Source organism: Diadema antillarum, unplaced genomic scaffold, assembly GCF_040938485.1.
Source record: "Diadema antillarum isolate AM-2024a unplaced genomic scaffold, OU_Dant_1.0 scf00000093, whole genome shotgun sequence".
In the NCBI taxonomy this organism is placed as follows: Eukaryota; Metazoa; Echinodermata; class Echinoidea; order Diadematoida; family Diadematidae; genus Diadema; species Diadema antillarum.
Genome location: NW_027270982.1, coordinates 2510138 through 2535056, shown reverse-complemented (window position 1 = coordinate 2535056; position 24919 = coordinate 2510138). Strand labels below are relative to the sequence as shown.

The window sequence follows — 24919 nt, the reverse complement described above, 5'->3', positions numbered from 1 at the left end:
AGCCTTTAATTGACCATCTGCTCAACCATGTATTGTCATCAGTCATACACATAGTCATTGTGGTGCATTCAGGAAATTATGGCATATGCATACTGCCAAAATAACAATACAGACATAGAAAAATAATGTGTACCTCTGCCATTTGTGTGAGCAAGCAATGAAAAGTAATAATATGCCAATCATATGACATGTAAGTTATCTTTAATTCACCCAAACCAAGATTTCCACCAATTATCATTATAACTACTGAATATACCATGTATGTACATTGTATATTGTTTTTGTTTGTTTTGTACACTGTTGACAAGGTACAAGAACTTGTGTTTTTACTTCTGATGTAATATTGATATAACATATAATGAGAAGTATGAAATAAAATTGAATAGAATTTGAAATCACTAGCAAAACTAAAATAACCTTCAAGAACTCATCCTACTTGTTCCTCCACAGTGACATATCTATTTTTACTTATTCGTCTATAAAATTGTTCAAGAGAGTCAGTAAATAGTGACAGCAAATCAGGTGTGAATTGCTGGGTTTCTATAATGCATATCACAGTTATCCCTCTCTCAGCAAAAATGCATCAGTCTACATAAAGTTTGGAAGCTAGGTAATTACATTCATTTTCATATCATTTCATCCTTCATCCCATCATCTTACCCTTCCATCCCTCTTTGCATGCCTTGGTCACTGATCTTTATCTGAACACAACCTTGACCTCATGCAGAAAGCATTACTCTCCTTGTTGCAAATACTGCAAACACAGTAAGTTTCCAGTCATAATATTGACCCTAGAAAAGGCAGATTCTTGTTGCTAGAGTTTACTGTACAATGAAGCATGGAGTGGTTGCACATTGAGTGCAAAGATTTCTCACTTACAAATTTCACTCTCTTTGTAACATAGATGACTTTCACTGGGAGAGTGAAAGCCACTTATGTTTGTTTATCTATTTTTTATGACTCCTCCAGCACCAATGCACACCACAACCTGGGAAATTTAAGGACAGCCTTCAGACCCACAACTGCTACCCGCCTTCATTTACAAGCTAGAAAACATAACAGTAGGATCTCTCTCCAGTCTGGTGCATCTGCGCTCTTTCTCCATATCAAACAATCACACTACTATCCCCCTGTGATTGCCATCATGGCCCCCTGTCACAGCACCTGGGACGGGACATCGGGACTGGACATCCGGTGTGTATTAAAAACCTCAGTGCTGCCTCAGCTCAGTTTCTCTGCGTTAAACACTGGTTGACGACTTCCAAGAGATGGTTGTTCTCAAGGGCAGCTGCTACACGCTCCTTGTCTGCTAGCTGCTTGTTCACTAATCGAAAAGGCAAGACAAAAGTGGGAACAGAATGCACAGCTTTTTGCCAAATGAGTGGTGCTCAGCCGTCTCTCACTGCACCAAAGTGCACTCCCGTTACAACGAACACGGTTATAACGAAATTTCGTTTTAACGAAGTAAATCTTCTGGTCCCAAAATTATCACCATTAAAGTCTATGGTAAAAAATTCGTTTATAACAAACACGGTTATAGCGAAATTTCCGTTATAACGAAGTCTTTTCCGAGCGCCACAGACAAAGAAAAACAAAAGAAATGTGCTCCGTAATAACAAAATGCGAATTGCTTTCGAAAATACGTAGTGGAACATGCATTTATAGTGTCTCTGCATGGGTGAACGCTTCACACCACTGTGTGTTCGCTCCTTGTGTCACGCACAGTTTCTGAGGGGAACTTGCGTTTATTATTGTAATACAGTTATCCCATCACATTTCACATAGCTTTCCAGTGTTTGATGAGTTAAAGCAAACATAATATGATATATATACGTGGTTCCCTGTTTTCGTTATATATTGCATTTGTTCGGTTATAACGAAATTTCATTATAACGAAAGAAAACTGCCGGTCCCGAGCATTTCGTTATAATGGGAGTGCACTGTATTACTATTCCCCACTGCTTAATCTGAACAGCTTTAACCCAGTGACTTTTCTTTGTTCTTGTTGTTTCAGAAGTACACATTGAATATTACATCAGCTTTTAAGCACTTCCAAATTTGCACACTTTCCTTGCATCGATACTTTCAGACGAGTTGTGGAATTGAAACAAAAGCAACAAATGGAATTTAAACTTGTCCATTTACACAACTTTCTGGCTTTACTTTGCTGTAAAAATTACCGGCATTATATGTACACGTAACTTGCATTATTTCCTTTTTCAATTATAAAATAGGAATGATTATTACCACAGATTCAGCTGACCTTACATGCAATTTCTTAACTCTAGTTCTCTGTGAGAGTAAGTCTAGAGAAGAAAAATGGCTCACTCTAATGAAATATTGTATGTGTGTAAAAGGTTACAAAGTAAAATCATATTTACCTGCATTTTCAGAGACATGGGTGCCTGGCTTTATGATGACATCAACCTATTTTATGGAGTAGAATATGCCAACATACATTAGACATGTTGCTACACATGTTATGTTTAAAGGAGATCTATCTCAACAGTTCTTATATAAAACCCAATCCATGACAATAACAAGCAATAGTCAGATTTCATAAACAGTAGAATAAAAATAATGTAATCTCATAACTGCATCCACATTTGGAATATACTTCAAGGTAGGGTGCATTCATATCTATTCTTCAAACACACTGAACATGGCCAATTAATTTGGTTTTATCCACTACAGGTGAAAATTATATGCCTGCATTAGTTACAGTGTTCAGTGATGCATTATGTAGTTTAAACCATTGGCAAGCACTTCAAACATGACATCAGAGAAAGTTGATGGATGAGGAAAACACTGGATCATTATCAGTGGTGATAGTTTAATTGCAAACTCCATGCAACTCCAGTGTCTTGTAAAGTATAACTCTATGAAATGCACAATTTGGCATGATATTTCAATCGCACGTAACTTGTGCCCAACTGATAATTTATTTTCTTCTTTTTTTACCTTAAATCTAGATGGCAAGGAGCGGAGTAGTTTGACCCTGATTGCAAGTCCTATAAGAGTAGCCATGCTGCAGTGTGGAATAGTTGGGGTGAAGGTCACTTTTACTGTGTTCCCCTCATCATCAACCTAGATAGAACAGAGAAACAAAGAAGAGAAAAGGGGAAAAAAGAACATGAAACTGCGGTAAATGACTACTATCCCTTGCAGCAATGACTTGTTGCAAACACAAACATGATGTTTTTAACTATAAATAATAATAAAAAAAATAGCAAAAGAAAAAGAAAAGCATTACTAAAAGGATATTGGAACATTTGGGTTGGGTTTGAAGGTCTTCAAACCCAAATGGGTATGAGTAAAAATGATGTGTTCTCAAAATGGCCACAGATTGCTGAATTTTACCACAATTGTTGCTGTTTTGACAGACTGACATGCTGAGAAAAACTAGAAATGTCGCTATGGCGACTGGTATGCCTCCGCCATAATGCATGGTTGTCTGAATAGGTCTATAGCACAATGTCTTGACAATGTGTGATGACAGTTTCACATAACTGGTAAAATATTAAAATGACAGGTTTGTCACAAATGCATTGAGTGTTCACTTTCCTTGAACTAGGTTTATTTGGATGAATGGCTATACTGTCTAAGAGTGCAGGTATTTGGGGATTTGAGGATTTGTACCTAACTTTTGACTCTTTTATGAGTTTAAAGAAGAAGTGAAATTTAGCACTTTCACCGACCTTTGACCTTCTGGTAAGAAACTTCCAAGAGAATCTGTATTGCTAATTGGGTAATACATGCATACACTAAGTTTCAAGAAAAAATCCTGCAGGCATTGCATAGATAAGAGAGAAATAATGACATTTTGATGAGTTAACCTTGACCTTTGACCAATGTCCTTCGACCCATGACCCCTAAATTCTCTACATGATCACTGCTAGTCAGTACATGGCTATAAGTTCCATGAAGATACCTTGAAATATTTGTGAGATATGGAGAAAAAAGTGAAATTTTAACATTTTTACTTGACCTTTGACTTCATGACCCAAGCTCTATCTGGGAAATATTTATTTGGTAGTTCATGTATACACCAAGTTTCAGGAAAATACCTCTAGGCATTGCATAGATATAGGGGAAATAGTGAAATTTTGAGCATTTGACCTTGACCTTTTGACCTTTGGCATGTGCACCCAAAAGTTGATAGGCACAACTTCGCCCACTCATACAAATACATGCCAAGTTTCATTAGGATACCTCTAACAGTTTTTTAGATACGCTGTCCACAAAATTGATTACAGACGGAAGGACGGACGGACAACCCGAAAACATAATGCCTCCGGCGACACTTCGTGGCGGAGGCACAAAAAAAATGTAGAAAGTGGCGACATCTACTCAGCAAATCCTCATCTCATGCAGCATACCTGAGGTAACAATCAACAAATTTGACAAAAAAGACTGGATTACGTACAAATATCATACATCTGCTGCTGGCCTGAAGAGTATGTTGCTCTTCGATTTTGGCCAAAAAAAAAAAAATGATATCCATGTTATACAATCAATTCAATTCAATTCATTGATTTCATAGAGGCAATACAGCCATATTTTATGCACAATGATTAAATGTTGAGGAAACTGCTAAAAAGCCAAACCTTGGCTTGAGGATTGTGATTCCATGTATAGAGATGCACAAAAGACAAATGGGCATGGAAGCACACACAATTAAAGGACTGAATATTTAATAAAAAACAATACACATAAGAACATCTAGGAACAAACATAAATACAACACAAAACAGAAAGTCATGAGTGCACATTGCTCCTAAACCTTGATGAAAACATGATTACTCACAAAATTCAAAAAGATGTTGTGTCAATTTTGACTTTAACTCTTTATGTGCCATGGTGGAAACCCCCTATGTGCCACGTTATTCTGAGACACGAAGGTAGTCATGCTTTGAGAAAGAATTCTGTGTTGATATCCAATTTGTTTAACTTCTACAAATTTCTGAGCTGGACATAATAGTGAGCAAAGTTAAAGAGGAATGCCAAACTTTGCTTCCATATACAATGCATAACAATTCTATTTTCAGTTTTTCTTTTGAATTACCAGTTGCTACATTACTGTAAAGGCATGACATTTGCACATAAAATAGTGACAGAAACTTAGAATGTACCACGCAAATCTAGTTAGGAACACCGCTTGATAGTCAATCACCACATAGAATGCAAGCCGTATGCGAGAGGAACAAAAGCATGTCAAACGCTTTGATTGTACCGCGGGATTAGCAGTAATTAGCAATTTATCGATCGGTTTTGGCGGCTTTGTTTGTTGAGCAGAATATGCGAAGTTGGCACGCCGTTGACTGAGCCGGACGTGCGAACGTGGCACATAAAGAGTTAAAAGATTTAGACATTACGGTACCTCAACTTCTGCTTGTTGAACAACATTTAGCTCTTCAAGAGAAAGAGGATGCTCAGGGTCATTGATGTGTCTGATCAAATGTGGATACAAAGTGTGTTAAGGAGGACAGAATTTGAAGACCTTGGCCTATGTGGTGAACACACTCACACCCTCCAGTTTGACCTGGGCATGGGAGAAGTCACATAGCCTTGCACTACAGCCTTGATATAAACACCTTTTATCTTTGATTTGTTTTGCAACAATGGGTGACAGTATCCTTACCAGACACAGCACTTAGACTCAGCATCAATTAGTGTTAATTCAGTTCAAAGCTATCCTTACAAACATTCGAAAATCCATCCCATAAAGTACAGCCCATATCAGAGGAACAGTGATACCTGGAGGAGCTAATATAAACTGCTTTACATCTCTACATCTAAGTATTAAACTCCAAGTAGTAAGTACCACATATTATAAAGGCTTTGTGGTGATACAGTTCTGCAACGTTGGCAGACTATCCAGTATCAGGCACAGTTCTTGGGGCTACACGTAAGATCAGCACCCCCCCCCCCTCAATAAGTAATAAACATGAATTTCAGTCATGCGTCGTGTTCGTAATCTACTAAGCAGATGTGTAACTGAACCGTGTTTAGTTTGTTAGTTTGTTTACGTTTCTTCATTTTTACTATTTTTGTTGCTTATGGCGCTTAATCCCACGCATACCTATTCTTTCTATACACCGACAGCCATGATACGCAGGGTGCCGATGAGTGTAATGTTTTTCTGTCAACAGATGCTTAAAATATCTCACAATTTGCCTAAAATTTTTTACTCACATGTAAAGAAAATACTGGTACTCTGAAATCACAGGCTAGGCGCGCATTGAAAATGCTATTTGTGGTACACGCTCCAAGACAACGGCTTCGAACGCGTGGGTTGTTATTTTGACGCACTCAGTTGCTCCATAGTTTTGAAATCAACACCCCTACCCTCCATTGACAATGCGTGTGAAATGAATGTATACATTCATTCATACTTTTCCTATGTGCCATTTTGTAATATGACGCACAGTATCATTGTTTTGCTGTTGAGCTCATACCCGGGTTTTTCAGTAATATTTCAACATCTTCAAATCCCCAGTGAAGAATGCAAAACCACTGCGCATAGTCTCATGCGCGATATGCGTCAGTGTCCTTTGCAGTTGGACTTTCAATGTACAGACTATGTACAGTGTCACGGTGTTTGACACCTACTAATTTATACCGGTATCCATCACCCTTACTATACTCAGTTGTTTCTACTCTACATCCTACATTGGTTATCTGGTTATATAGTCATCCATAGACACTTTAAACGTTAGACAGAACTGGATTATTTAATATTACATTGAGACTTAAAATTATCAAAATATTTTAGCACTGAAAAAGAAAAAAGAAAAAAAGTGTGGTCACTTTTGGTGATACACTGTTACACATCAAAAAGGATATCAAAGACTTCTCTCGTGTCGATAGCATCTGCAACATTGTCATCTTCTTCAGAAGGCAAGACCTGTCTGTTGTTAAGTTTCCCATGAACTGTTGGATTAACATTATCCAGCCTTTCTCGATTGGCCATCTTTGCTAGCTCTTCTTAGCACTGGTCCACTGATAACTTTTATGTTCATGCAGCTAGTAGCATTTAGCAGTATTTACTATTGTTGTGTATAACATGAGACTGCAGCAGATAAATGTACAGAAGGTTCCACTGACTATGCATATGTGCAACACATGTATAGCCGTCTAGCGCCATCAGCGACGGCGCGTGGTCCCATACGTAGAATTCTGTGTGGAGTTCACAGAACTCTACAGACAGAGTTCTGTGTGTGTACATGTAGTTACGAGTTCTGTATGATCCCATTTATATATCCATTCACGTACACGTACATACAATGTGCATGCTTTGTGCGTACATGGGTTGTAGGTCCATGGCGCTGGCGTATATGGTTGTGTGTACATGCATGATCATCACCGAAGGTCATCGATCACATCGATAGGTCCTGGTCCCTGCATTAATAATAATAATTATACTCTCCGCCTTTTCATCACTCATTATGTCGTCCTCCCAGTCGGAGAAGTTTGACCCACTGGTAGAGAACCTGGAGAGATTTATCGAGATCACTCGCCAGCTTGGTGTTGCGGTCAGCGACTTTCAGCAACAGGGGCAAGCTCCTCTGAATCAAAAACTGTGAGTCAGTCAGTCCCATGCTTGTACATCAATGTATGGTAGCCCGACCAGAGACAGGCGCAGGCTTATTTCAAGCAAGCAGGCTGTGTTTAAACTTAGAACAGATTCTACACCCCCACAGTGCAGTGTAACGTTAGTTTCATGCTTTTGACAGTGTTAGATGTTCACCATTCAACAACTTTTTTATGTTCATACCCGGCGCAGCTCAAATATGACATTTGTTTTGTTATTTTGTGTTTCTTGTAAGTTGTATAATACCTGCGCCAAAGCAAGGATTCAAGAAAGGAGGAGGTAAAGTCAAGACAAGTGATAATGCATCATCGGCATTGGTTTGTCTGTTTGCAAAATAACTCAAAAAGTTGTGTACGGATTAAACTGAAACTAGCATAAAATGTCGATATTGAAGCAAGGGACACCTCATTCAATTTTGGCAGTGATCCAGGAATTTTTATGGATTTTTGAGGGATTTTTCGTCTTTCGGCATAATTATAACTTAAACTAGATTCTAGGTCAACGAACTTGGGGTTCAAAGGTGCGCGTAATGGATGTTTTATACATACATGCGCGCACTAAAACGCGTGCTCTCCTTAGGCAAGGCGCTGTGCAATGACATAAATGGCGGAGGTCTGTGCTCTCTGTTCTGAGTGCTTTTATCTTTTTTTTTTCTTCTTTGTTATAATAAAGGAGAAGTCCTGAAATTGTTAATTTTGCAAAATTACAGTATGTAAATTATTCACTCCTATAAATGGAAAATAGAATTCAAGGTCACTCCTCTACAAAAAATTTTCTTTTAGTGCGGTGTAAAATCACATTATTATAATTCCGGACACAATTTTTGTAATGGAATAATTGACGTCTTTCGCATTGTGTCCATGCACCAGAATCACAATTCATACCCATACACGATTCACTGTAGACATTCGTACTGAGCCGACGACAAAGAGAAAATCGGCAAATGAGGCATGAGGCATCGTATTGTACGGTAAAAGGTCTAACACGAACATTTTGATAAATCGACATCTTCTTCCAAATGTGAATTTCTTAGCGTTTCTACATTTTTGTGTCACATTTTTGGCGATTTTGGCCCATACAACTCTCTGTGAGGCTAGTCTACGAGTCCGGCGCATATTGCATAATTGCATAATTGCACAATTGCATAGTTGCAATAGTAAAACCTACTGGTAGAGCGCTTCAGAAAATGGCAGGGGGGGGGAGGTAATATTTTGAAATGGTGATTTGTGATCCTGATTTGTTCATCTGTCTGTTATGATGCGGCCCCTCGCCCTTGATGTGTTTGTCCTGAACTCTTTGTACACCTCTATCCTATCCTAGGAACTCACTGGTCACTGTGCTTCAGGACCTTGACAAGAATAAGAGTCAGGTCCAGGATGTCCAAGTACCCCTGGAGCTAATCTATGAGTAAGTTTTTATCATTTTAGCAGTAATGGCCCACAGCGGTTATCAGAATGGCATATAAATGTCAAGTTTTAGCTGAAATTATTGGTTGCAATGTCAACATTAGCAAAAGAAGTCATGGATTGGCTTAATCAGTAGTAAGTTTGCCTCTGAAGAAGTCTTGGTTGGGTTTGATGACCAGTGAAACTGAGCTGTTGTTGTGTGTTGCCATGCCACCTCCTTTTTGTAAGAGGCAAAACGCCACCCCTTGCATAGGATCAACGAAAGGAAATGATAACAGTTTTGTTTTTGTTTGTTTTTTTTTTGTGGAGGTCATACATGTAAAAGAACCAACTGATCTCTTTACAAAGATTGGAGTTGAATACCCTGGAGGTGGTGTGTTTCACACTCTGTACAAAAAAAGAGTACATAAAGCTTTTCCACATTTCTCCTGTGACCTTCAGGATCCATGAGTATTGTTTGTCATAAAGTGTGGCTCAGATATTGTAGTTATGTTTTAGGCACTTTGTCAATATGTATCTGCCACATTTTTGATGGAATCTCTCTCCCACAGGTACGTTGATCAAGGAAAGAATCCGCAGCTGTACACCAAAGATTGCATGGAGCGAGCTGTGGCAAAGAACGAGCTTGTCAAAGGAAAAATAGAAACATTTAGGGTAAGACACCTGGAGTTTGGTTCCAGGTCTTCACTCATTGTAATTATGAAGCAAATCCCTCTATATAAACTCCATTTAAACTGATTTTTGTGGTCTGGCTATAGTACATGTGAGTGAGAGCAAGTTAAAGACAGCCATTTGAAATAGATGTGTGAAAGTAATATTTCAGTGAAAAGTGTCAAATTGAGGCAATTATTTTGCCTGTTACCCTCAAGCACCGTGGGTGTAGAATGAGTTTTAATTCATTGAACTTGTAATGACAAGTTATAATCCGTGAAAAGAGAAATAAAAACAGACAAAACATATTAGTGCTGTGTTCCCATTAAAATATCACTAAGATATTAAAGGGTATATGTTTTTGTGTCTGGGAATAGACAAGACTATTGCATGACTTAACCCTAAAAAGACTGGGGGGGGGCCTAAAAGGCCCCCCCCCCTCGACATTTCGCGCGATTACTCAGCAACACGCAATGCTCTCGCCGCGATGCTCTATGACTTTTTTCTTTCGAGTTTCCCGCACATTTTGACACCAAATTTGTGACGCCCGGGGGTACGGTTCTGAAGTTACATAACTTTTTGTACATGCACGTGAGACCGAAAATGGCTCCAAAATGTGATTTTGTGTACAAAGTCAATACAAATTGGGTTTTATCACATGGTTCATATAAATATGCTTATTTTTACTCTCAATGGCTAAAATCAATTTGTTTTAGTAGTATTATGCTTCAAAAAGGGTCTGCCACAAATTTTGCTGAAAAAAACAACAAAAACAAAAGGTCGAAAAAACAAAGAAATACATAAGAAATTCATAAAACAATAAAATAAATAAGAAATTAATTTTGATACCGAATTTTTTTTCAAGTACATTTACTAAGAATGCTACAAAGAATATCTAGACCAAAAATGAGCACTTTTGGAGCTTTATTTACTGATTTAGATAAAAAAAGTCTGATTTCTCGCATAAATTAGCATAATTAATCAAAATAAAATAAAAGAAGACTATTTTGGAACATTTAAATATACGATCTTGTAGATTACATCGCACACTACCATTGTGCAAATTTCCGCGGCGATCGCGCGATCCACGGCCGAGATCTTAAGGGGGGGCCCTTTAGGCCCCCCCCCCCCCCCCCCCAGTCTTTCGAGCTACCAAAATAGCCCAGTCTTTTTAGGGTTAATCCATTTCTTTCCCTCTCCTTTTTTAATGTATGTGTGTGTGTGTGTTTGTGTGCATTGTGACTGCAGTAAATGATTGAAAGCATCATATGTTACTAATTCACTGAAATGTGTGCTTACATAGACTTTGTGAACGCACGTACGTTGTAATGCCACCATGTCAAAGACTCCCACTGCCATTCACTTCAACTTGCATCATTTCCTTTCCACATCTCTTTCTTTTTCCAGAAATTCAAGAAGGCACTCATCACAGAGTTGGGGAAGATGTTTCCTGAGGAGATCGAGAGGTACAAGTCAGCGAGAGCTGGGGATACATGATGCAATCTACCCTCTGTCCTCGTCAAGCAGTGACTTGCAACCATAGTCATGATGTCGAGTTGAACAGTGTCGTGGAGGGAAGAGAAAACACTGTGTAGGATGGAATGTTTCCCATCAGGATTGATAGTGAGGAAAACCTTATCAAGTGATGGCAGTGATCTGCAATGGATGTGAACCAGAATGTTGAAGACAGCGTTACAGTGTCAGGAGGAGGGAGGAAATGAATAGTAGGCTGGAGGATACGTAGTGTGAATGACATCAGGTGGGACACTGCAGTCAGCAGTCCCTCAATAGTAGGCAGACTCTGACAGTGGGAGGTGCTCTGGAATGCTCTGAAAACCTTTTATGAATTGGTGTACAAATAATTCATATTATTGAGGGCTGTCTCTAGAATTCACTCCCTAACTTATATAACAAGACTCAACAGGAAGTTATACATCTGTCAGAGTATGCCCGGATTGTAAAGGTCAGAAGATGTCCGCTGACAACTGATTGCTAATGATCATTATTTGTTACATAAAATATTTCAGGTTGTAGTACAGTATTTCATGCAGAATTAAGTTGTATTGAGATGACATGATGTCCACCCAAAGTTCAAAGTATTTCTTGTGTACACTCACTTCTAAGGCCACCTGTTTGTAGAAACTGAAAGACCTGCCACCAGTCTGTGTTCAGTCAAATGTTGATTCTCAATCATGTGATAGTAATACATTGTACAGTGTTCATGCCACAATTCCATCATACACCTTTGTTATGTAGGAATTAATCACTATTGGGTTTTGATGGGGGAGAAAGAGTTGTGCTGTGACTCAAGTCGGCTCTTACAGCATTGTTACATAATGTTAGTGCATGTACAGGGGGACCTTGTAAAGACAAGCTGCTTTGGACCATTGAAATTTACTTGTTTATAGGGTATCATGTCATATCAGGTCTAAAAACAAGAGAATATTAAAGGACCGGGACATGCAAAATTGCCTTGTATCAGCAAGAAAGGTTTTATACATGGAGTTCCAACTGGCTGTAATTATTCAAACAGATGTCAGATTTCTATTGATGTGCAAAAGAATTCCACAGGTGCACTTGTGCCTTTGATAATCAATATTCCAAGCCGCCGTTTTGCTGAGCAATTTGAAGATTCATTTTGAATGTTGCCAAAATGTTGGCCGTATTTTGCTTATTTATTTATTAAATGAAATGAGATTTCACTTAATAATAAAGCATGTAAAGCAAAAGTGTAAATCAGAGCTGTATTATGTGAAAATGTTTAAAACTGTACCATCCTGGAAAGCTGGTTTTATCACTTTTCGACTTAATTTCCCCAAATGAAACTAACATGTAATAATCTTCAAGTATAATTCTTTATTGATATATATATCAGATTAGTGCCCGCATATGCCCAATCGAGTAATTTTCATCTTCATTTCAGCATTTTTTTCCTCAATTTCTGTTTGCGCATCCTTGTGTCTGTACCACCTAGCTTTAAATAGAAGGGATAGCGAAAAGTAATTACCATCACAAAGACGTATCTTCCTTTGAAAGTGGCTGGTGATTATGCAATGAGACAAGAGTCAATTGTCTTCGTATCAGCGTGGCAGATCCTGTTCGGCACATGCTTCAAATATTTTTGAGCAGTGGCTTCGAACATGGATCAAAGGGAATAACTCTGTTGTTACTCCATCTCTTCGACCTCCTTGGTATCAGGATCTCCCTATATCCGACCTTGTTATAACAATGTTTAATTGTATCATCCTGGTCTCCTTTGGATACACAAGAGACATGTAAAGAGACCACATATATTCTGTACAATGTACCCACGTCATACACACACACACACACACACACACACACACACACACACACACACACACACACACACACACACACACACACAAAGAATTGATAACAATGGTCTACAGGCAACATGTTTGGTCGGGTGTTGTACATATTTATTTGACAGCACTTTGTCCACTGTGAGTACAATTTATGTACTCACATAATGTGTATGTACTGTAAAATAATCTGTATAATTAAAGATTACCCAGCAAGAATGAACAATCTCTACAAAAGGTTATCGTGTGTCCTTTTGGCATGTGATGTTTTCATAAACGCTGTATACACCATATATTTAGCAAGTCTACATTTTCACAAATCGGGTCTTTCTGGAAATTTTACAAGTGGTTTAAATTTGTGATTGTGGAGCACAGTACTGAACAGAGAAATGTATCACTCTTTCAATTTGCAAATAGCACCTGACTGGCGAAATTCGCAAAAATAAAAACCTTGTGAAATATTCGGTGTATACAGTACATTGTTACATCGTGGAGCTGGGTTCTGGGTTATATCTCCACTGGCCTTGTTCCATGAAGATATGACTACCTGGTATCTGGTGGAGTGTTTAAGTGTGTGTGCATGTCTAGGGGGAGGAAAATGAGGTGGGTAAACCAACAATTTGTGTGTCTCAAGTTGAGCTCATTTTTCAAATCACTCACATAAATATAGACCTTTGAATAAAAAATTAGTAGGTTACGGTAACTTAAGTTTCGGATTGTGCAGGCAGCGTACGCTGCGATTGCAAATTAGCTCATAAAGAAAGAGTTGTTTGGAGGAACAACATGAAAGTCGCTGTTGATATCAATGCCTCCTGAAAACCGATTTGGTTTGAATTTATGTAAGTGATTGGAAATAAGCTACAGTCAACCTTGCCTAAGTTGAATCTATTTTGACTGAAGAAATAGCTTCAACTTAGAGAAACTTAGACTTATGAGGGATTAAAGTCAAGAGAATATAAAGAGGACTGGAAGAGACTTCGACTTGGGCGATTATTTGACTTACGCAAGGTCGACTTGAGCAAGGTTGACTGTATATGTAATAAGTATTTTCTGTAATTTTGGTGCAATGTGGCTCTGTGGAATTCGAGTTATCAACATGGATACACAAGTACATCAGAGCCAGATAATGCACACTCGGTGCTTTGTTTTCACAGGTTGGACTGCAGTGAATTTCAGACATTGGACAGCAGAGTACTACATGTATGTTTCATTATTGAGCAGTACAACAGAGTGAATGAAGATTTTCACATTCACATGCTAACTTCAAAGGATTCATAATACAGTCGTACAATGTATCAGAAAGAAATTGACCAATATCACAACTTTGCCTTGTTACAAAATATTTTCATTTCACTACATTTATTATAGATTTTCACCTTTGGATAAAGGTAGTGAATGTACATGATGACATTACAAGTTATACAGCCATATAATGGTGTTGCTGCCCAGTGTCTTCCATGTTCCAAAAGAGTAAACAAGCAGGGATCACTTCATGCATCTTCAGTATTAGAAAGAGTGCCCCCGTATGAAGCTCATCAAGATAATGGGCCACAGAGCAAAAAGTTTAAAGCCACTATATGATCGTCACATGCATCTGAAAACATCTGTAATGCATGGAACACGTGACCACAAGCTGATCTGTTAATCCTGGCACACAACTTTCTCGCAGGGCAGGGTAAACTGGTCGGCAGCCCGTACTGGATTGCCCGTTTTTCCAGGTACGTGTACAGCGAATCTGAGAAAGTCTTGTAGGAGCAAGTGAATGGCAATAACGTGTCACATCTGATGCCATGATTAGCTTTGATGAGTCTGGAGTTTGACACAGGATCACAAAAACCATCTTGTCTCTTCCAGGTGTCGACAATATCAAAGACATCCTCACATGACTGCTTCCTATCAGTCAACAGATCACCACTCCATATAAACTGACAATGAGGGCTCTCTTGCACTGCACTGCCCCGCATCAAGTCAGAAATCCCTTGCTGGACGTTTTGTCCCCTTCCTTCTTGAGAAACTGTTGTAGATGTTGGTTCAGATCAGTTCCAATCTGTTTTGCTGTCTGCAGGGAGGATTTACAAACATCAAGAGACTAAAGAGAATAATATAGTCCAAGGTGAGCTGGTGAGGGCACACCAATCTTACAAAATCATTTCAGAGATTTCACACCTTAAAATATCAACAATCATCTCCAATACATCTAACTATACACAGCCCTGTCACTGTACACAAGTGTCGCGCTGGTGCACAGGGACGCTGTGCTCCATCGGGCTACAATACATCCAGCATTCAACTATGCCACCACATATGACATTACAATTTTTGACACCCCCCTCCAAAAAAAAACAAACAACAAAACTACACAAAACAAAAAAAAATACATGTATTAAGTTGGAACTGCACAAAAGCCAGCTTATACATGCATCACCTTTGGGGAAAAAGCATAAAGTGCACTTCCACTTCCTACTACTGCTGGTTTTAGGCAATATAGAAATACACTGTACATGGTAATTTTGCTGTCAGCTACATAAAAACTGGGTAAGGAAAGAAGAGCATGGGATAGTACAGTTTTATACATGTTTTCATTACACAATAATTTTAATTACAACTAGTATGAAAAGTAATTTTGAGGTGATTACAAGTCTTCACTGACTTGAATATAAATTTTCAGTTGGTTTCCTCATTTAACATGAAACCAATATCACGGTTCTAGGTAACACGAAAAGTGATCCCAATTTTAAACGAACATTTTTTACCATTACATTTGTTTAATTTTACCCACTTTGCTAAATTCAAAATTCCACAACTTTCTAATCATGTGTGTCCAATTTTAATGAACATTTCTACAATTATGTTTGCTTGATTTTACCCACTTTGATTTTTCAAAGTCAACATGCACATGGAGTGCAATTGCATTTTTTTTTTTTGGGGGGGGGGGAGGGGGAAGGGGGAGGGGGAAGGGGAGGGGGAGGGGGGGGAAGGGGGGAGGGGGAAGGGGGGGTAGAACTGGTTCCTCACCATCAGCATATCATGGATGCTCTCCACAGCCAAACTCCCAGAGCCCTTTTTCACAACAACCATCAATAGCGCCCTCTGTGGTGACAGCCACCACAAGACAGGCCATGCTGCAGGCTTCCTCTTGGAGGGTGCATCGACGATGTGACCCTGGCCGACCTGGAGGGACAGAGAACCAAGCAATTCATGCTCAACTCAATGGGACACACTCACTGAACTCTACATGTAGTGTTGGAGCTCAGTGGACACACTCTAGGATTACATCAGGACAAGACAGTGTCTGATCAGCTGTCTGTACAGAATCAGCTTTGCCTGGTATAAGTCCCTGCCATCCTTTGGTCACTAATCTGCATATCCCCTGGGGTGCTTTAAATTTAAAATAGCTTTACTTCCATAGGGCTCATTCAATCCCTAAAATCCTCCCTGTACAGTACATCACAATGTCCTTCATGGGGAAACTGTCAAACCTCAGTCACCTGAGTGGGTTTGTTTGACTTACAGTGTACATCACAGGCAAATGTGGGTTGTTTTTTTTTACTTAGCTTTGTTTTGTTTTGTTTTGTTTGCTTCTGAAAAGGCAATGAAATAGCTATGCAAGTGACTTCCAAATGCACCAGTAGAAAACTATTTTACAGGGTGAACAATGATTCAAGCCACCACCACATTTGGTTGATGGCATTCAAAGAGATTGAGTTGACAGAAATTATTACAGCATGCATTGAAATTTCATGCTGCAAATATTTCTGGTTTTACAGGAGATGAATAAGTATCTGTTCATATTTTTATCAAAATCATAAACAGCAACATGTATCTTGAGTGATTGCATAAACAAAGTGGAATATTCAACACTCCTCACCTTGCTGACTGTTACCAGGAGGGGAAGCTGCTGGGTATCCAGCTTGTGGTAGTCGTGAGGATTGTCGGAAACTTCAATGTCCTCTGTACCATCCATGTCCCTCTGCACACGCACATCTGGTATTCTATATCATATCCAAGAAGAGTGCGTAATTTGCAATGAGAACCCTTCGATCAGGAATGGAATTTTGACCAGCGTATATATGGGAGAAAACTGCCAATACAGGTAACAATTTTCTTTTCTCTTTTTTTTTAACTGCGAATTGAAAATAATACATACCTCCTCTGTGTTTCCCACATTCATGCACTCAATTAAGCTGTTGAGGATGACTCCCGAGTATACTCGGGCAAGTGTCTATGGGAATTGCATGTTGCAGCAAAATCAGCCCGTCCTTGGCGGTTTAAAAAGTACTGGTACATTAGAAGTTAAAACTACACCTTTCACCTTTGCACCAATAACTCCAAATTCTATCTAGAATAAAAACATACCTGCCCGGTAGTTTTTTGGTAAGTGCGGTTGAGTATGTAAAATTCAAGACTTCTAGACACCCAGAGTGTAGAAGAGATAAGTATGTGTTTATGTTGAATTCAAGTCTGGCATGCTATTTGGAACCAATTACTGTAACATTGACAATTTTTCATAACTTTCCGTCCCTGAGCAGAATGCAAACTGGTGAAAGGATACTTTGTCAAAACATGAATCCCAACTGTAAATTTAATTCAATATCTTCTTTTTTTTTACAAATCTATCCAACACAGAAAGTCTTATTGCATCATAACAAACTAGAAATATCACTTATTGTGATTACTACCCCCACCCCGTGACGACAGTCTTACCCAAGGAATGATCTTTCCTTGATCTTCTGCCATTTAAATGCCGTTACCATGGCAATGCAGCTTCCGACACGTCCGAAAAATATGTCTTGCACATCTTCCCCACCAAGACTATTGTGTGTGCCACATTTCATAAGCTTTTGTCAAAAACTGAGGAAGTAGTTCAATCCACAAGATCTTTCCTTGATCTTCCGCCTTAATATGCCGTTACCATGGCAACGCAGCTTCCGACACGTCCAAAAAATCTATATGTCTTGCACATCTTCCCACCAAGACCAATGTGTGTGCCACATTTCATGAGCTTCAGTCGAATACAGAGGAAGTAGTTCAATCCGCAAGATCTTTCCTTGATCTTCTGCCATTTATATGCCGTTACCATGGCAACGCAGCTTCCGACACGTCCGAAAAATATGTCTTCCACATCTTCCCACCAAGATCAAGGTGTGTGCCACATTTCATAAGCTTTGGTCAAAAAACTGAGGAAGTAGTTAAATCCGCAAGATCTTTCCTTGATCTTCTGCCATTAATATGCTGTTACCATGGCAACGTACTTTCGGGTACTGTCAAAAAATGCGTCTTTCACATCTAAAACCAAAGGCACACATCTGTACCAAGTTTCATGGAAATTGGGCAAAAAACTGAGGAAGTAGTTTGCAACACAAAATTTTCCATCATTTTGGCTCATAATATGTGAGCTGTTACCATGGCAACATACTTTTTGTCACTGTCAAGAAATGTGTCATGCTGACCTATATCCTAAGACAAACATTCAATATGAATTCCATGAGAATTGGAAGAACACTGATGAAGCAGTTTTGCCATGAAGCATTTTGCCCTATATTTTACCAATAACATGCCGTTACCATGGCAACGCACTTTTTGCCACTGCGGAAATATGTGTCTTGCACATTAACATATTCAGATGAACATCTGTACCTAATTTCATAAAAATTGATCAAAAACTGTGGGAGGAGTTCGCGACGCAAGATTTGTACCCATTTTTGCCCATAATATGCCGTTACCATGGCAAACGTACTTTAGGGTACTGTCAAAAAATACGTCTTGCACATCTACAACCCAAGGCCACACATCTGTGCCAAGTTTTATGGGAATCGGTTGAAAACTGAGGAAGTAGTTTGCGACGCAAGATTTGCAACGGACCGACCGCCCGACCGCCCGACCGCCCGACCGACCGCCCGACCGTCCGCTGATTCCTATATACCCCCTTCAAACTTCGTTTTGGCGGGGGTATAATGAGGATTTTAAGTACCTGTGCGATAATGTTGCACAATAATTCATTGACAGCTTGGACATAACATAAAGCATGTCATGGGCTAAACGTGCTGTAACCAGTGTAACGATCAATATCATGAAAGTATTAAAGTGCCCCTTAGAGGACAGGAAAATTCAGGCCTTCCTCAGATACAGGTTTAGCATATCCAACAAAGTGACAAAATGATACTGTCATTTCAAGTACCTTGTATTGAAAAGAGCAGCTTTGACCGCAAGAGCAATGGCATCAAATAAGTTGCCTCCACATTCGAGTACCACTATGTCAACATATAGCGTCCAACAGCATTGCCTTGGAATCACACAGAGAGACTTGTAATCCAATTTCTGGGAAGGAAAAAAAAAAGAAATCCTACATTTTTTGCAAACAAGACTATGCTTTGGAATGAACTCAACCAATTTCATTTGAACATCATCCAATTTATGAGCACAATTTCGTAAATGAATAATGTTGAAAATACCTTGAATGTAGATATATTATGCATGTATACAAATGGATTTCGAAAGTTTGAATCTTATATTTGGGCTTTCATGTTTGATATGGATGAGGCTGCAAATGTGCGATCACTGACTCATGACTATAACTGTAATAACATCTTACCCAGTATTTCCTTTCAAATGCGGCTGATACTAAATGAATGTGTCCAAAATTGCAAAACTTCACTGAATTGTTGCTTTGTATCTTACTTACTCTATTTACACCAGAATTACTCTTGAAATGTGTGCTTAAAGAACAATTACACTAGCAGTCACCTTCACACAGCATTAGACCAAATGCACCTCAATTCATATCTAACCTTCTCATCCTTGTACACCATCCCCAGCATATTGGCAATCTCTGTGGCCAGCTCAGTGCCTCCCCTGCCTTCAAATTTGGGTGAGGCATTTGCTGAGAAATCAACAAAGAACTCGATGGAACCCTGGTATGGACAAGACTCTGCTGGGGGTCCCATCTCTGCTTTCACACCGACCAATACCTGTGAAGTAGACACCATGCATTTATACCATAGAACTACATGGCACTGAAGTGACAACCAATTATTCTGAGTTTTGAATCTTGAATTATGATCGAGTTATAAGTTTGTATCCTTGCTTACTGATCAGATTTTCTTTCTTTTCAATTATTGCTGATTTACCTGGGAAGTAAGGCAAGAAAGTGAGCAATATCTGTAGATGTCTTGAGTTGCTTTTGTAAAGGACAAATTAGGACTAGGACATAAAGACCACAACCAGTATTCAATTTTGACTTTACTCATCTGAGTATTGGAGCAAATTTACCCAAAACATCACTAATTCATTACCATGCATGTTATCAATAGAACCCACATATTCATAACATTACACAACACACAAGACCTATTTAGTTTTAAAAAGAGGGTAAATCAAATATCAGCCTGTTGTCTGAATTTATTTCTTATGAATGTCATTCTTACTTGTAGCTGTATCTCCAAGGCCTATTTGCTTAAATGATTGATATCACTGTTCATCAACCAAGAAATATGAGGTGCAAGCTTGCTTTATGACTGCCAAGTTCTGAATGTCTTGATGTATACAAGTATGTACTTCTTGTAAAAGAACAAAAAAAGGAAATTTTTGTCACTTTTTTTACAAATCTTTTCTGGTTTCAAATAGTATTGAAAACCAGAACAAATGAAATGATGTGACAAAGTATATGAAATCAAAACCTGTGATATGGTATCTTACCTGAGTATCTGACAGAATCAGTCTTGCTGATCCACTTGTGTTGGATACCACACCACACTCCAGCTCCATGTTGCGATAAGATCTGCAGGATCTGCCATCAGATCGTAAGTTGTCCTGTTGTGTAATGAAGTATCAAGATTTGTACTTGTAGAGTAAATATCAAGCCAACACTATCAGCAGCAGAGTCATTAATTGTAACAGCAAACTCTCAAAACATATCCCGTGCAGGATAGGTTAAAGAGCAACACTTTACTAAGAATTGTTTTCGTCAATTCTCTGACCATATCTGCTCATGGTCACTCCACAATCAGGAGCAACATTTTATGACTGCTCTAGTCCACTGTGTTGCAAACAATTGTGTATAAATCTAAAATTCTTCATGAATGACATAATTTCACCTCCGGTCACCCCTTGGGTCACCATAGCAATGCAAGATGGACACTGTTTTCAACCAATATCCTCCTTCCTTCACTCCACATCTCGAAGTTTCGTATGCCTGTTACAACTTCTCCAAAAAAGATAAATAATTCACAAAATTCAACAATTCACACTCACTATGCTTCTTGACTAGCTTGTCTGGGGTCTGGGGTCTGGAATTATAATGCGCTTTTACACCACACTATTCCTGAAAGATAAGACAACTTAAAGATCTAAATTTAACTAAATTTTCAAAAAATCGGAGTGAATATTAAATTTCATAATTTTGCTAAATTCGTAATTTTCAGGACTTTGTGAATAATTGGTGTTACTTTTGGGCGAAATTTTATCCTCTGAGACTGGAATTCAGAACCACGAAAAGAAAAAAAGAGGGTCCGGTGTCTACGATCCACTCTCCTACGTCCTACTAGCTCTTTGGGTGCATTCCAGCGTTCTCCTACATAAAAGCGTACCATACCGTACTGTACCCGCGTTAGAGGAGCGCTCGAACACTCCTGAAGTGTACCGTACCATACTATATTGAGCCAAAAGTCGACCACTTCCTGATGTACTCCAAAACCGTGAAAAGCGTACCAAATAGCAAAAGCGTACCGTACCAAAAGTTCACTGTATTCACTGTAAAGCATGCGCGTATCATGCAAATATGTTACAATGCAAAAACATCATTCTCTTTGTTCGGGACAGCTGTAAGTAGTTCAAGCACCAGGTGGATGACATTCTTGCTACAAAAATGCGTGACCTTTTCTAAAAATAACTCGTGAGGTACGCTTTCTCAAAATAAAAGAGCGCTCGAACGCTCCAAAACTGGAGTGGCAGCATGGTACGGTACGCTTTTTGGTTCAGTTCGCTTTGGTTCGCTTTAGAGCGCTCGAACGCACCCTCTGATCTTAGCCCGACCAGACGCCGTGGGGATACAGCGACTGGGCTGTGTATAGTTATCTGATCTAGACTAGACGTTTAAAGTAAGTTATACCGGTCGGCGGTACTAAAAAAGCTTCATGAAGAGGAGATACCGGTACATCTTGGTAACATAAAAAGACGTTAGTGGGACTATGACAATAAAGAATTCGGGCATGGCACATGGTACAAAAACGAATGGGAAGAACACGATAAGAATGAATTTTTCAAACCCACTTTTACGCCATGTATTATGAATGTCTTTTCCCCTTCACCGAGCTGCACAGATGCCATTTTTTGGCCGTTTTCAATCTGTTCACGCTGGATATTCTGCTAGATGGACTCACTAGTCGTCGCCAGTTCTACGCTCGCTCATGTACACTGCATGCATGCAGGATAGGATGTGTTTCCGCCGTGCCCCCCCCCCCCCCCCCCCCCCCCGCCCTCTCGATCTTTGTTGTGATGGGGGTTTTGGAAGGGGAACACCCCTCTAACTCCTAGTAGCTCCTAGTATAACAGTCATATGTTATAATTATTATATTGTGACACATACAAATGATTTCATAACTTCAAGCTTATACAGTCTGTCTTTTTAATTTCATTCTAATGAAAATTAAATTCTCTGAAGATTTTGCTTGTTCGTGAGATATAGCGGTGTGGAATTACTCTTATCAGGGAGGTGAGAGCAACCTCCCTGCTCTTATAAAGGGGGTGGTGTAGGCACCCTCCCCCTACCGTTGAGGGTATACTGATGTTCTTGGGTATTTTTTTTTTTTGGGGGGGGGGTGGTGGTTGATGATCGCATACGGCATACTTATATACTCAGTTTTATTTGTTTGATATCACTCATTTATTTTATATTCATTTTTATTAGTATGTTGGATGTCACTCCTCTAGGCCTATTTAGGCCTATTAAAGGAAAACTTCACCATGAAGTGAATGGCACTGGAGTAACGACCCTTACCTTTAGTGCACACGTTGAGGTTACGCGGCGTTTTAGTGCATCTTTGAGTCACGCGCGCCTCGGGCTTTGTTGTAGTTCTAATCAGAATTTCTCTTGATAACTTTCAAAATTATTAAACAATCTGAATGCCATTTCAGGGTATGAAATTATAACCTTTTACCATCATTTTGCTGAAAACCCCGTTCATTCGGTTAAGTGGTCACAGAGAATTGTGGATCCGTTGTAAAGCATGCCCGGAAAGCATGTCATCGTCATGGGTCCGTTCAGTCTTCCAAATTCAGCTCTTAGATGCTCTTGGAACTGTGAACGGACAAAACCTGGGGGGAAGGGATTCCTGACATGCTCTAAAAAGATCCTCATTTCTCTTTGACAACTGAAACAAATCGGATGGGGTTTTCTGTAAGATGCAATAATGATGATGATGATGATAATAATAATAATAATAATAATAATAATAATAATAATAATAATAATAATAATAATAATCATAATAATAATAATCTATTAGATCAATCATCATTATTATTACCCTATAGGTAGCGTTGCCAGGTACCCATTTATACACTGAGAGGGACATGGTGGGTGAAAGCATCTTGTCCAACTGGACGTAAGCACGTAAGCACTGGGCGAGATTCGAACTCGGGTCCTCCGATCGGGACATAAGTCGGGAGTCTTATCCACTATGGTATATGCCACAGGCCCCCCCCCCCCCCCCCGGGGGGGGGGGGGGGGTATCAAAGTTATAGTTCAGTCGCACCTTGAAATTGCATTTGGATTGATTCACTGTTTTAAAGATATCGTTGCAGAAAGTCCGATTGTATTTTGGGGGACATGCGGTTTTCTCTCTTCCAGTGTGCTTTTAAATAGTCTCCATCATTCTGATTGTTGGCTTACAAGAGGTGACAATTTTGTTAACAACACATAACATGAAAACATGCGGCCGCGAAAAAGATCAATGGTGCCACCCTATAATGAATAATAATGATTGTCAGGTCCCATTGCAATTGCTCTTATTTTGATACTGATGAAATAAAATTACTGAATGGAAATTTAAATAAATAAACTGCAAAATGTCTCCTGTCCTCACATTCTGATCAACACTCGAAGAGGTAAAGTCCCTTAAAGGGATGGTGCAGTATTGGTGGAGATGAGAATTGGGTTTTTAACTGTTTGCGAGATACCAAGAAAACACTTATGATATAGTACAGAGCATACCATTTTAAGAGGAATTCAAAGTTTATTTGATGAAAATCAGGATTGGAATTACTGAAACATCCAAAAGCAAAGTAAAACAAAGCGATCGTAATGAAGTGTGGGTCCCACACTTTATTAGAATTGCTCTTTTTGGGATATCTCAGCCATTTAAAAACCAATTTTCATCAAATAAATGTTGAATTCCTCATAAAATTACATGCTCTTTCACATTTCATAAGAGGTTTCTCATTATCTCAACAAAAAATGTTAGAAACCTGAAATTAGGTCTCAACCAAAACTATACAATCCCTTTAATCACAAAATCAGTAAAAAAGCTAAAGTCTAATCTTCATTGAATTAAGCGATATTCGACGGCGGACCACATTGGTCCATTTTCCCCATTCGCCTAGGTAAGTTTTACCCGACCCCGTGGGTAAATCGGACATTAGCTTATACAAGTATTTCTATCGGCATATCCAAGAAAACTTTTGGCCTATAGGGTTCTAAAGAAAATTTATAAGGGCTTTTGTACTTTCAACCAAATCCTATATCCCGTGTTATAAAACAAAAACGAGCAAACAAACCCTGGGGCATTCTTATTACAGATATATGACGAGCCATTGGCATGGTCAAGTGGTCCGTTTTACCCCACTTTCCTCTAAAGAAACATTAATGATCGACTCTAGTTAATTTTGAATATGAGTGTAACTGTTCATCAGAAGATGAAATTGTCCATCGATTCTTGCAAAACGCG

General features: G+C 39.0%; 2 protein-coding genes and 1 pseudogene across 2 annotated transcripts; 1 reads left to right on the top strand and 2 right to left on the bottom strand.

Moving 5' to 3' along the window:
• Window positions 1-1087: 1087 nt before the first annotated feature.
• Window positions 1088-7029, bottom strand: LOC139718330 (cytosolic iron-sulfur assembly component 2B-like). Its single transcript, XM_071629809.1, has 5 exons — window positions 6847-7029; window positions 5381-5460; window positions 2962-3087; window positions 2382-2427; window positions 1088-1324 (listed from the first exon to the last, which is right to left on the bottom strand). The coding sequence occupies exons 1-5, from the start codon at window positions 6971-6973 to the stop codon at window positions 1227-1229; spliced, it is 477 nt and encodes a 158-aa protein (XP_071485910.1). The 5' UTR covers window positions 6974-7029; the 3' UTR covers window positions 1088-1226.
• Window positions 7030-7418: 389 nt separating this feature from the next.
• Window positions 7419-11355, top strand: LOC139718329 (mediator of RNA polymerase II transcription subunit 10-like). Its single transcript, XM_071629808.1, has 4 exons — window positions 7419-7582; window positions 8915-9001; window positions 9552-9654; window positions 11059-11355. Exons 1-4 carry the CDS (start codon window positions 7449-7451, stop codon window positions 11146-11148), a joined length of 414 nt encoding a protein of 137 aa, XP_071485909.1. The 5' UTR covers window positions 7419-7448; the 3' UTR covers window positions 11149-11355.
• Window positions 11356-14897: 3542 nt separating this feature from the next.
• On the bottom strand, window positions 14898-22373 carry LOC139718328 (exosome complex component RRP42-like; annotated as a pseudogene).
• Window positions 22374-24919: the final 2546 nt, after the last annotated feature.

Coding starts and splice junctions, on each gene's coding strand:
- LOC139718330 (XM_071629809.1), bottom strand. CDS start 6,973: ATGGCCAATCGAGAAAGGCTGGATAATGTTAATCCAACAGTTCATGGG. Junction 5,461..6,846: donor CGACACGAGAGAAGTCTTTG/ATATCCTTTTTG, acceptor CTTTGTATCCAC/ATTTGATCAGACACATCAAT. Junction 1,325..2,381: donor CCATGTCTCTGAAAATGCAG/GTAAATATGATT, acceptor CTTTTCGATTAG/TGAACAAGCAGCTAGCAGAC.
- LOC139718329 (XM_071629808.1), top strand. CDS start 7,449: ATGTCGTCCTCCCAGTCGGAGAAGTTTGACCCACTGGTAGAGAACCTG. Junction 7,583..8,914: donor GCTCCTCTGAATCAAAAACT/GTGAGTCAGTCA, acceptor ATCCTATCCTAG/GAACTCACTGGTCACTGTGC. Junction 9,002..9,551: donor CCCCTGGAGCTAATCTATGA/GTAAGTTTTTAT, acceptor TCTCTCCCACAG/GTACGTTGATCAAGGAAAGA.